Source organism: Salmo salar, chromosome ssa11 (assembly GCF_905237065.1).
Source record: "Salmo salar chromosome ssa11, Ssal_v3.1, whole genome shotgun sequence".
Taxonomy (NCBI): Eukaryota; Metazoa; Chordata; class Actinopteri; order Salmoniformes; family Salmonidae; genus Salmo; species Salmo salar.
The window spans coordinates 76,033,158-76,047,128 of record NC_059452.1 but is presented as its reverse complement, the minus strand read 5'-3'; the positions used below and the strand labels follow the sequence as shown (position 1 = coordinate 76,047,128).

The following is a 13,971-nucleotide window of genomic DNA, read 5'->3' as shown; positions in this document are numbered from 1 at the left end:
TACAATACGCTAGGAGATAAAGCAGATTGCATTCTTAATTTCACCGGTCGCATTATGAAGCTTAACAGTAGTCCCCATTCACGTCGTTTTGTTTACAAGCACACAACGACGAGAGACCGGAAGCCTTGTAAGTCACACTCACTATTGTGCAGCATGCGCCAGAAGATTTAGTTACACTATGGAATTCCAAGCTTTTTTTTTTTTTTTTTTTTAAACGTTTGCTAGCTAGATAGCTTAACTATTAAGCTAACTGTATAAAATGTGTTAAATGCTCTGCAGTTGTGCATTTGGTGTGCTAACTTAGTAGCTAGTTACCTACTGGATCAAGCACCTTGCTGTCTAATATTGTATTTGTGGGTGCAGCATTTTATAACTTTATGAGCTTGGATGTCTGTCCTGGAAGTAGTTTATGTCAAATACCGCACTCGTTAGCATTTACATGTACTTGTTAGCATTGCTAACCTGATTGGAGGTTCAGTGGAGTTTGTGATGGCACAAGGTCGATAAAGATACGCAAAACACAGCATCATGATGCATTTTGAAAGTTTCTGTAATTTGAAAGTTACACATCTTGAAAACTTGAATGACGACATTCAAAACATTTTGGGAATATCTCAACGGACTAATGAAACAAATACCAAAAGATAACTCCACACAAACTTTCCTTTAAGTTTGCTGATGTCATGATGGTGGTAGGCCTAATCGCTGATGGCGATGAGACCGCCTACAGGGAGGTCAAAGACTTGGCAGTGTGGTGCCATGACAACAACCTCTCCCTCAACGTCAGTGAGACCAAGGAGCTGATCATGAAATACAGGAGAAATAGGGGAGAGCACGCCTCCATCCACAGGGCTGTGGTGGAGCGGGTCGAGAGCTTCAAGTTCCTTGGAGTTCACATCACTAAGGTCTTAACGTGGTCCACACACATCCGCAGTCATTTTCCCCTCAAGAGGCTGAAAAGATTTGGCATGGGCCCTCAGATCCTCAAAAGGTTCTACAGCTGCACCATTGAGAGCATCACCGCTTGGTATAGCAAATGCACCACCATCGACCACAAAGCGCAACAGAGGGTGGTGCGGACAGCCCAGTACATTACTGGGGCCGATCTCCCTGCCATCCTGGACCTCTAGATCAGGCGTCAGAGGAAGGTCCCAAAAAAATTGCCAAAGACTCCCGTCACCCAAGCCATAGACTGTCCAACCAGCTACCGTCTGGCAAACAATACTGGAGCGTGGGCTCACCGACCATCCGGCTCCAAGACAGTTTCTACCCCCAAGCCATAAAACTGATAAATAGCCAGAAGATTGCTAAATAGTCCAGGTAACCATTAATTAACTAACTTGCACTGACTATGCATACACACAGCACCAGTCAAAAGTTGACCCACCTACTCATGCAAGTTTTTTTTACCTTTTTCTACATTATAGAACAATAGTTAAGACATTAACACTATGAACACATGGAACCATGTAATCAAAAGTGTTAAATCAAAATATTTTATAATTTAAAGTAGCCACCTTTGCACACTCTTGGCATTCTCTCAACCACCTTCACATGGAATGCTTCTCCAACAGTCTTGAAGGAGTACCCACATATGCTGAGCACTTGTCTGCTTTTCCATCACTCTGCGGTCCAACTCATCCCAAACCATCTCAATTGGGTTGAGGGATTGTGGAGGTCAGGCCATCTGATGCAGCACTCCATCACTCTCATTCTTGGCCAAATAGCCCTTACACAGCCTGGAGGTGTGTTGGGTCATTGTCCTGTTGAAAAACAAATGGTAGTGGGACTAAGCCCACTGGAGCGGCAGGTAGCCTAGCGGTTAGAGCGTTAGGCCAGTAACCTAAAAGTTGCTAGATCGAATCCCTGAGCTGACAAGGTAAAAATCTGTCGTTCTGCCCTCGAACAAGGCAGTTGGCCTACCTGGGAATAGTGGGATGTCATTGTAAAGAGTTTGTTCTTAACTGACTTGCCTAGTTAAATAAAAAGGTTATATTAAAAATAAGCCCAAACCAGATGGGATGGCATATCGCTGCAGAATGCTGTGGTAGCCATGCTGACTAAGTGCGTCTTGAATTCTAAATAAATCACTGAGTGTCACCAGCAAAGCACCCCCACACTTCAGTGGGAACCACACGCGGAGATCATCCGTTCACCTACTCTGCGCCTCACAGACACAGCGGTTGGAACCAAAAATATCAAATTTGCCCTCAGACCAAAAGGACAGATTTCCACCGGTCTAATGTCCATTGCTCATGTTTCTTGGACCAAGCAAGTCTCTTATTGGTGTCCTTTAGTAGTGGTTTCTTTGTAGCAATTCGACCATGAAGGCCTGATTCATGCAGCAGATTGACTGACCTTCATATCTTAAAGTAATGATGGACTGTCATTTCTCTTTGCTTATTTGAGCTGTTCTTGCCATAATATGGACTTGGTCTTTTACCAAATAGGGCTGTATTCTGTATACCACCCCTACCGTGTCACAACACAACTGAATGGCTCAAATGCATGAAGGAAATAAATTCCACAAATTAACTTTTAAGGCACACCTGTTAATTGAAATGCATTCCTGGTGGTCATCAAGCCAAAGGGTGGCTACTTTTAATATATTTTGATTAACACTTTTTGGTTACTACATGACTCCATATGTGTTATTTAATAGTTTATATATGTCTTCACTATTATCTAAAACGTAGAATATAGTACAAATAAACAATACACTTGAATGAGTAGGTGTGTTCAAACTTTTGACTGGTACACACAGACACACACAACGCATACCGACAAACACTCACACGCTTCTGCAAATCTGTTCTTTATTTTACTCTTTATCTATCCTGATGCCTAGTCACTTTGCCTTGATGTACACATCTACCTCAAACACACAAAAGTGAACACTCCTTCAAATTAGTGGATTCGGCAATTTCACCCACAGGATGACATTTTGCATTCTCCCAACCAAATTGTGCAAAAAAAAATATTTAAAAAAAAATATATATATATTCTGTCCTTGGTTGCAACACTCACTAACGTCAGCACAAGAATGGATCGTCTGGAATGTCATGAAATGGGTTTCCATGGCCGAGCAGCCGCACACAAGCCAAAGATCACCATGCGCAATGCCAAGCGTTGGCTGGAGTGGTGTAAAGCTTGCCTCCATTGGACTCCGGAGCAGTGGAAACGCGTTCTCTGGAGTGATGAATCACGCTTCCCCATCTGGCAGTCCGAACGAATGAATCCGAGTTTGGCAGATGCCAGGAGAACGCTACATGCCCAAATGCATAGTGCCAACTGTAAAGTTTGGTGTAGGCGGGATAATGGTCTAGGGCTGTTTTCATGGTTTGGGCTAGGTGACTTAGTTCCCGTTTAAGCGTAATAATGCCCTGTGCACAAAAGCAAGGTCTATACAGAAATGGTTTGCGAGATCGGTGTGGAAGAACTTGACTTGGCTGCACAGAGCCCTGACTTCAACCCCATCAAACACAATAACAGCATGATCATTACACAGGTGGACCTTGTGCTGGGGACAAAAGGCCACTAAAATGTGCAGTTGTCACAACACAATGCCACAGATGTCTCAAGTTGAGGGAGTATGCAATTGGCATGCTGACTGCAGGAATGTCCACAAGAGCTGTTGCCAGAGAATTTAATGTTCATTTCTCTACCATAAGCCACCACCAACGTTGTTTTAGAGAACGTAGTAGTACGTCCAACTGGCCTCACAAATGCAGACCATGTATGGTTGCTGATGTCAACATTGTGAACAGAGTGCCCTATGATGGCACTCTGTTCACACAATTCCATTTTAAAAACAACTGCATTTTAAATTGATGGCAGGGGATGAATGGCATTCAAATTGCCACCACCTCACATTTCAGCATAATGCCCCAGCTCTTCCTTGGCCTGCATACTCACCAGACATGTCACACATTGAGCATGTTTGGGATGCTCTGGATTTACTTTTAAAACAGCGTTCCAGTTCCTGCCAATATCCAGAAACTTCGCACAGCCATTGAAGAGGAGTGGGACAACATTCCACAGGCCACAATCAACAGCCTGATCAACTCTATGCGATGGAGATGTGTTGTGCCCACCATTTCACTCATGCAGTGCACCAGATACTGACATTTTTTTTACCCCAATTTTGTGATATCCAGTTGCAGTCTTGTCTCGTCGCTGCAACACCCCAGCGGACTCGGGAGAGGTGAAAGTCGAGTCATACGTCCTCCGAAACATGACCCACCTAACCGCACTTAACACCTGCTCAACCCAGAAGCCAGCCGCACCAATGTGTCGGAGGAAATACCATTCAAATGAAGTCAGCCTGCAGGCACCCGGTCCGCCAAAAGGAGTCACTAGAGTGCGATGAGCCAAAAAGAGCCCCCCCCAGCCAAACCCTCCCCTAACCCGGACGACACTGGGCCAATTATGCGCCGCCTTTTGGGACTCCTGGTCACGGCCGGTTGTGAGACAGCCTGGGATCCGAACCTGGGTCTGTAGTGACACCTCAAGCACTGCGATGCAGTGCGTTAGACCACTGAGTCACTCGGGAGGCCCCTGACTGGTTCGGATCCAGAACCCTTTAAGGGGTCTGTGACCAACAGACACATATCTATATTCCCAGTCATGTGAAATCCATAGATTAGGGCCTAATGAATGTATTTAAATTAACTGATTTCCTCATATGAACTATAACAGTAAAATCTTTAAAATTGTTGCGTTTATATTTTGTTCAGTACATTTCATTCACGTACTGCACTGCCGACAGGCTGGGTTAGTGTGCCAAAGCCACTCTCACAAGGATTTAGGTCAAATTACACACTTCCCCACTGGAATGAAGGCATGGCTTGACTGACAGTCTGCAGCAGACTAAACTGATGGAGATTTGATTACACTCAAGGCCTAAGTTATGGAACTGTGTGCCCTGTCATCTGGAGTCCAAACCTGGCTTTGATTGCATCAGAGCACAGGAGCAGTCTGGGGGTTAGATGGACAGCACCCACACCTACCTCCAGCCTCTGTGTGAGTGAGAAGTACAGTAGTCAGAATGGATTGAACATTGACCGTCCTGTTTCTGTTGGTTGCAGACTGTTGAACTCTTTACAGATGGAAAACTAGACTGACTGGAAAACTCCTGCAGCTTGAATGGTATGTACTGTCACTGGGTAGGTCTACTGTATGTATTAGGGGATGAGGGAGTGATGGACTGGGGTCAAGCAGTTCACTGACAACTGATTAACAAAAGTCTGGGAGTAGGAAAGAAAAACAGGAATGTGTGTGTGTGTCAGCTGGTGAGAATGTACCTTGACAGCAAATGTGGAGACATCCCCCAGTACAGCTAACTATTCCAAACAGTATACTCCCCATGGACAAGAGCTGACAAACCACTTCTCCCACCCACACCCAAACAGAACTGTCACCTTAAGCAGTTGGTTGGGTCGTGTTTGTGAAGTAGACAAAAGGTATAAAATGAAAACAGAGATATGAACTAAAAAGGCATGTAGAAAGTCATAGACAGAATGGGGGGGGGTTACTTTCCATTCATCTGAGTGAGAACCAGACTGGCTTTCTGTTCATTAATACCAAGGCATGTTCCTACCTGCTTTTTCCTTCCTTCTCTCTTTCCTTCTGAAGCTGCAGCTTCGGACATCTTTAGAAGCTACAGCTACTGCCTGCCCCTTTACCAGACTAAAACAGTCTGACTGATCAGTGGAGGAAGGGTTCACTATTATATCAACTGGCTCGGCTTTATTTTTTTAGTATTAGGTAGTGTGTATATTACTATGAACAGTGACGTACTATACTCTTGCAGTAGCGGGGAAATAATTGGCCTACTCTAGCCCGGTTTATACCTGGTGCCAACTAGCATCCTTTGTCCTGATCTTGTCCATATTTTTTGACGTGTAGATCATTAAAAGGTGCATTGTAATGGGACTGTGATCAGTTCTTCCTGACCACCTCTGGAGGTGTATCTGGATATCAAGTGTAAAACGATCTGGATGGTCAAACCATTTCAATTCATAATTATACCCGCCTCTAACATCATTGACAGGAAGCACCAATGACGTATGGCATTAATAATTGTCTTAAATTCATGTTAGTTTGAAATATATATACTTACATACACAGGGAGTTACCTGGAAATCTGATCACAATGCAGACAAAGTGGACAGATGAGACATTTTAATACCATGATCAGATAGGGATTAGATCATATTGATCAGATCAAAAAAATCTACATGTTACTGCAAGGTGTAAACGAGGCTCCTTTTGCTTGTGATGACATTCTGATCGCCTCACTAGAAGTTGCTTGCCATTTGCGACAGACCTGTCACTTCAACAGATCTGACTGAAGTAGTAGTGTGAACAGCACAGAGCTGGCTTTCACATTCTCAAGAAGCAGCAGTGTTAGAGTTGATACCTCATGTTACCAGGAAGGACTCCCCGAGAGAGGTTCCATCCCAAATGGCACACTATTTCCTATATAGGGCACTACTTTTGACCAGGACCCATAGGGCTCTGGTCAAAAGTAGTGAACTGGAGAATAGGGTGCCAATTGGGATTAATCCATTCTTATGTGGAGAGACGACAGATATCTGTAAATCTGCTTATTCTCTGGATGACAAGTCTTATAGAAGGCACAAACAAACATTCATGGTGGAGAGAATCAATTGTAAATCAGGAATGAGGGTGAGTCTGGGGGGGAAAGTGGCATACATTGTTTCCAGCCACAACCAGACATATCCTGGATTCTGAGGTCAGAACCCCGGACTGAGTGAAAATACAAGACTGGAGTAGCCTGATCAGACCTCACTTCACCCAAGCAAATGTATATCAACAGGGTTGAATTGTAGACTGGTTCAGTGAATCACAAGTAGCCCAAATAGGCCTACCCTCATTCCAGCGCTCACCCCTGTTTATCTTTCAGAAGGACACATTTCAACATGAGAAGTTAGCAAACCAATGCTCAAGCAATAGTATAGAACTTCTACAAGAGGGATTGCATTCCTCAAACATAAATAGTTCAAGTCCATGTGAGAGTTTAGCCTACTCCGCTCCCTAAATTGACTAAAATAAATCTGTGGGAGTGAGAGGTTGGACAATACATGCTTTTAATAGACTTCTGTATGGGCCAAACGACTGCACAAACATTATGATCAAGCCGCCTGTCATTGGGAAAGCAGTTATTGTCTCTGAGAAATAAGGACTTTCACTTTGGGCTTGCTTCAAGTATGGGGAGGGAGACTGACTGTTCGAAATATACTTCAGCTGAGGGTTATGCGAGGCAATTTGACATTCTGTAACATTCTGTAATTTATTGAAACAATGTAGCCTAACTTTCGAGGGATGCCGACTGTCGAGTAAGTTTCCTGTGAGTGTGGAAGGACGTATCGTTTTAAAAATCAATTGTCTTGTACCCCTCTTCACATTTTACGCAAATTAGGCAGCAACTCAAGAGGGAAATTAGTGGGAAATTCAACTTTATTTCCACGAGTTCAGTTGTCATGAGAAGGGAGAGCTTACCTGTAATCATCTCTCGCTTGCCCTCGTCCAGGTGAGTGGAAATAACATCCCCCATGGCAACACCCCCTTAGCGAACTAGCAACAATCACCGACGAAATCGACCCCAAGCGAAGGGGCAAGAGAGACGCGTTGGCCAATATCAAGGACAATATCTGAAACTAGGTGATGAAGAAAACCACTAGCCTACTGCGTAGCACTTTGCCGAAACGACCCCAAATTCAATGTTTTAAAAGCAAGTTGGTCGCTTATCCTCCAGAAAACCTGGGTCGACAGAAGGTTGTGGTAGAGCGTTTCGTGTTGTACCTCGTCTGGATTAAATGTAAAATTAGAGCGGGCTCGTTCATTCTGACAAGACACACCCTCTGAAACTCATAATTGTTCAGCCTCCATTCAATGTCCTGGGTGTGGCATTCAAATGAATCTTCTGGGCCCAGTTTCTTTTTTATTATTATCTGGATTTCGCCTATCGGATCAGATTAAATGCATAGAAAAGTAATGAATAGAACGGATGAATCATTGTCTTGATTAATCATTTTTCTATGCATTTAATCCGATCCGATCAGATTTCCTGCAGTCGGATAGTGTTACATTTTAGAATTGGGCTTTTCAAAACTGAAATTAGATTCTGATCCTCCTGATATGGATTTGGTAATCCAATCTGATTTCAAATCAAGATTAAATGCTGTTTTTGCGTTTTTCAAAGGTGATAAGTATTGTTTTGGTGCCGAAAATCAGGATTATTTTTATTCCACTGGAAAGGTGGATTTAGAAAGGTGAAAGGCTCTACAACCAATAAATGTCAATGTAATTAAGGTGACAAGGCTTAGAAAACTTTCTTACATCTGAAAACTAAAGGTTAATTATGTTAAATTGACCGCAGTATAGGCATGTGGTCAGTTGTTATATTGAGAAGTGTTAAATAAATGTGTGTAATTTCTTATAAATTATATGCAGGCTCTATTACTTTTAATCTAGGTACCTTCATTCATTTTACATTTCTGTCATTTAGCAGACGCTCTTATCCAGAGCGACTTACAGTAGTGAATACATACATTTCATTTCATGCATTTTGTACTGGCCCCCCATGGGAATCGAACCCACAACCCTGGCGTTGCACACACCATGCTGGCATTGCAAACACCATGCTCTACCAACTGAGCCACAGGGAAGACTATTCATGTAGTTTAGTCATTTATTTTTCCCTATGACAGTGTAGTAGTACCCTAACCTATCCAGTAGATGGCAAGGTGCAGCCCTGTTCAAAGCACTGAGAATCTGGATTCTGTGATATTGATATGATATTATATTGATATGATACAATATGATATTGTTTACACAGGCAACCCGATTCTGATATTTTTTCCACTAATTGGTCTTTTGACCAATCACATAATACGTTTTCCTATGAGCACTTTTTAAGACCTAATATGATTGGTCAAAAGACCAATTAGTGGAAAAAGATCAAAATTGGGGTGCCTGTGTAAACACAACCATATTGTGATATCTGGATTAGAATGATCCTCTCCGATTCTTTGTTACAAAACTGTCTCAAAGACAGACAGATTGATCTGATCCTGAATTGCAAAAAAAAGGCTGTGTTTCGACAGGCAGCTAATTTGAATATTTCTTTCACTATTTGGTCTTTTGACCAATCAGATCAGCTCTGAAAACGATCTGATGTGAACAGATCTGATGTGGTTGGTCAAAAGACCAATTAATGGGGAAAATACCAGAATTGGGCTGCTTGTCTAAACACAGCCAAAAAGGATTACCGAATCTGGATCATTCTGATTCTGTGAGGTGTTCATAGAATACCCTTTTCTTATTTACCGAAATGATATCTGGCCCAAATTTCAACTTCATTATTGAGGTAAGGAAATGTTGCTTTTAGCTTTGGAAAAAAATGTAGGCTAATAATCGTTTTTTAACACTAGTCTAGGATAGTCTACAGCCATCTATCGTGTTTGATGATGACATGTCATTCTTTTAAGTTCGTGTCAATTGTTTGACTTCTGTTTTGGTAAGAAAGTAATCTTTGACACTGACAGTTAACAATGCCATGTTTAGGAAGAGGATGATGAGTGAGCGAGATGGGGATGAGACTGGCCGAAAGAGGTGTACTGCGCCCCCGTGTGGAAAATCGACGTTGGCAAACGTTAAAAGGACCACCACGGACGATTTTCATCCAGTTTTGGCTGAAGAGTTTTGGCAAATCCTAAAAAAGGTACAGCCAATTAAAACGCGTCAGTGATTCGTATAGGCTACACAACATATTTGCACTACAAATGCATTCGACTATTCAAAAGTTAATATGGGCCTATCAATAAAACACATACAGGTGCAAATTGCAAATTAAAATATAGAGTTGTGTTTTTTCACATTAAGAGAAAAAACGAAAAAAAAGATGAACTACTTAAGGAATGAAAAAGTAAACATGTAAAACATTAGAAACCGTATAATAATGAAATTGGCAAATGTTTAAATGAATTGGCTAATGTAGCCACTGATGTGGGGGCGGAGGGAAACGGGGTGACGTCTCTATTCGAAGCTCTGCAGTCAGCTGCGATGTGAGGCATGCACATTCGGTCGAGCAGAGAAACGAGAGGAATACTGCAAGGGAGAAAGAGGGAGTCAAAGGGAGAGAATACGGTCAAACACACAATAGCATCATGGCACCCATAGGACTCAAGGCGGTGGTCGGTGAAAGTAAGAATACCTTATTATATTTATACATCCCTTTTGACTATTTGATATGGAATAAGCATCCATGGAAACGCATCGATGGGATGCACTGTGCATTTTCCTCGGATGGGGTGGTGAAGTGAATGTGTGGGTGCGTGTTTTTCCCCAGGATGCGGCAGGTTGTTGTGCGCTGATTTACCATTGTGCAGCCGTGGTTATCAGCATGAACCAGGGACCTATACCTGTGCCATGTATACCAGCGCTCCAGCGATGCTGATGCGTATTTATATAAGCTGCACATGGTTATTCTTCGCGCGCTGCGGCCAATGATCAATGATTTAAAAAAATCGAACTCTGCATGAGAAAGTCGAGAAAGACAGATACACCCATAATATACTTCCAATCGGAAATTAAAATACAAACTGTGCTGCATTGGGGCGACATTAGGACACATCGTCTAAAGTCATAGGCTGTTCCAGGTCCATGCCTTTTTTTATTTAGGCACAATGTTAACCGCACAATGGACCGTTGTAGGCCTATAACAATTAATATTCTCCATCCAGGAGCGCTGCGTCTAAGGGATTCCGCTGTTTCAGCAATGCCTCACCCCTATGATGGATCACCTACGCTGCGTAGAACGTCATCTTTCAGGTCCAACGGTTCAAACAAGGAAATGTAGGTTGAACAGTCTGATGATAGTATTGGTCTGCAGTATTAGATGGATAATGGCGGAGGGTGTGTCTTGCCCTCTGTATGGAGCACATAAGCCCGGAGATAAATCCGCATTCGGTATGGTAACACCTTTTCGGAAATCGTGTTTTACTGCGCTTTCATCCGCATATACAGGAGGCAATGCACATAGACCCACTTGGCCCACGATGCCCGCTACAAGCATCATTTATGCAGCATGAGTAGCAGTTGCAAAACAGCATCGGTGTATGGTTTAAAAATAACCCCGGATGGTTGTTTTTAGACGGACCTGCTACTAGGCCTATTGCCCAATCCCCTGAGGTTGAGGTCCGTGGATGTCGCAGGCCATGTAGGGGCTTTTGGGCATCTCTCTAACTGTTCAAACGAAATAGCAGTAGGCTATTCAGTAGCATCGCAAATCACTGGAAAATGGGTGCGCAGCTTAAACATGAACCAGATTTATGACGGGCTGAGGCATTTTCCTCATCCTGAAGGCTGACTAAATATCGGTCATCATATTGTAAGATAAAACATGTTCTTCTGGGATAAAGACAAGTATGCAGCTACCCCCGTCTTGATAAATGTGCAATCAACAGCAACAGAGTTTTATATAATTAACGATTTTGCACAAACCAGAAAAAAAATGCAACAATATGTCTGTAAAACTATATATTCACAGTATTATGAATGAATTGTGGACTATTTGGTAGCATTTCGTAGTGTGACTGATTTTACTAATTGCATTAGTTCTGTACAAAGTTAGAGGTGCGCTATTTGATAGATTCTCCCCCTACCTCGGGCTTCCAGTGGGGAGACCTGAGGTCAACCTACCCCCACCCTTCTCCCCATCTAGTACTTCTGAGTGGGAGACCTTCCCAGGCAGTAGCCTGCCTAGCTCAAACTAGAATCAAGGCGCCCACTCCGACAAGGTTAATTGACCCACAGTCCCACAAGGTGACATGATATCATTGACGTGACATGACATGCAAATGAACGATAGAAAACCGATCGCGCAAATGTCACCATTCCAAAAAAAATTGTGCAGACGCCCCGTGCCGTCCACGGCAAGATGACGTCCTGGGCGGCTGCCCATGTCACCTATACCTAAATCCGCCACTGCCCATGTCACTGATGAACAAGGTATACAAATCGATTACTTCAGTAATGATAGCGCAATTAGATATGCAAATAATATTCAATATATGAACCCAACAGCATGATTCTCAAGAGATCAGGTTAGCCTACGCATTCCAAATATGCAAGCAGGTGTGTATGACCATTGCAACCCAAAAGGCCTACCTTGGTTTGGAGTGTGACTATACTGAGGACAGCTGAGTCATATGTTTTCAATTTATAGTGGTTTTTAAATTGATGTCATAAAGCTGTAATATGGATAGTATGAATGATATCAGCTCAGTAGTAGATCTGGGTAATTTGGCTGCGGATTAGACCTCACCAAAACAAAATCCTTTGTAACATTCCATGAGCTAATGACAGTTACGCAATATGGCTTGTGTAAATACAGTCCGTTAAATAATAATACACTGGCACATTATGGAACGCCGTTTGGGTCTTTGCGTGTCAAAAAGATACACATCAAATAACACTATTTGACGCATTTGACGCACTTGGCTGGCAAAACATAAAAAGCGGTCTCATGTTTTCAAGGTTCGACATGACTTAGTCGTTTGTTAGTGACGAATTAGAAGTTTTTCATATAGTGATTGGCCAACATTTGCATATAGTTTACATATTGTTATCTGACACGTCAAATAGTGTTATTTAACGTGTATCTTTTTGACACGCAAAGACCCAAACGGCGTTCCATAGTAAATGGTCTTGGCTGTAATAAAGGCCTAGACCTACGTCTAAACTGCAGATTACGTTAATAATGTTTGGGAAAGAAAAGGCAGACACAGGATCTCAATGCCTATTGGATTCCTAATTTGCAGAATTACGCCTAACTACACCGCTTGCATCATGTGCAAAATACATTTAGAAATCTATATTATTCAATTATTGCACCCACACTACTCGCGCGTCCCAACGAGCATCTACGTTGCCAAGGGCTAAAATTGAAGTCAGTTCTATTTGTGACGCTGAACGCGGTGGAAGTCCTACCTCTCTCATCTCCTCATTGGTTTATAGAAGCAGGTACCCACGTGCCATCTCCTCATTGGTTATACCCACGTGGGTGACTGAAAGATGAACGAGGTCAGTGGCGGTAATGCCGCTAATTTATGAAAGTTGCCAATCGCAATATAAAGTCAAGAGAAGAAAAAGCCTAGAAGGAGGAGAGATGACTAGAAATGATTCGATTGACCGTTTTATTTGTGGATTAATTGTTGGAGTAGAGGACCTTGTGCATTTCAGGTAAAATAACAACTCAATGTTTATATCTCAGGACAAATTAGCTAGCAACAGTAAGCTATTTAAATAGGACAAATTAGCTAGCAAGTGCAAGCTAGCTAGCTAAATTGCCATAAATGTTTAATGCTTTCCGACCTGTCCCCAAATTAATGTAATTGGTTCAGAGTTTGTTTTGATATTTTAACCTGCGTGTCGTGATCGCATTTGGTGTGGGGTGGACAAAACAAATGTATGCACGATCTCGCACGCGCGCAGCCGGTTTGGGACAAGAGGGATGTCACACATCCTGTACACACATCATTCAGTTCTCACCCCAGTTATGAGGCTGTATTAATAAAGAGACCGATTTCTAATTTACATGTTGGAAATATGTAGCCTAAAACATGCATTTCAATATTATCACAATGGCGCGGAATTATATGAGAGCCTTTCTGTCAGACTGCGGTCTACAGGGTAAGATGTGAGTATTGTATAGTGAGCCTGACACAGCAGAGGAGGAAACAGGGAGTAGGCTAGTGTGTGATCATGACTGTAAATCCAGTGGCACGTGCCAGGGAGAGGAACAGCAGACAAACTGGGCCAAGAGTCTGTATCTTACCCGATGATTCATGGTGTTTCTCCTGCTTTATTATTCCTGCTGCTTGATTGTGTATTTTTAAATCACACGTTTTTTTAAATTGTTTGAATCGCCATGACAGTTCTTCA

General features: G+C 42.6%; 2 protein-coding genes across 3 annotated transcripts in view; one reads left to right on the top strand and one right to left on the bottom strand.

Moving 5' to 3' along the window:
- Nucleotides 1-7,878, bottom strand: part of LOC106563126 (protein Niban 2) — an 84,814-nt gene extending 76,936 nt beyond the window's left edge. Inside the window, 1 exon segment of the mRNA XM_014128360.2 lies at nucleotides 7,525-7,878. Coding sequence (XP_013983835.2) covers nucleotides 7,525-7,579 — 55 coding nt within the window. The 5' untranslated portion in view covers nucleotides 7,580-7,878.
- A 2,172-nt stretch (nucleotides 7,879-10,050) lies between these two features.
- The window catches only part of stxbp1a (syntaxin binding protein 1a), a 48,902-nt gene continuing 44,981 nt past the window's right edge, over nucleotides 10,051-13,971 (top strand). The window contains exon 1 of one of the 2 annotated variants that reach the window (XM_014128368.2): nucleotides 10,051-10,230. In XM_014128368.2, coding sequence (XP_013983843.1) covers nucleotides 10,194-10,230 — 37 coding nt within the window. In that variant the 5' untranslated portion in view covers nucleotides 10,051-10,193. The remainder of the gene's footprint in view (nucleotides 10,231-13,971) is intronic. The other variant, XM_014128369.2, reaches the window with a different exon arrangement.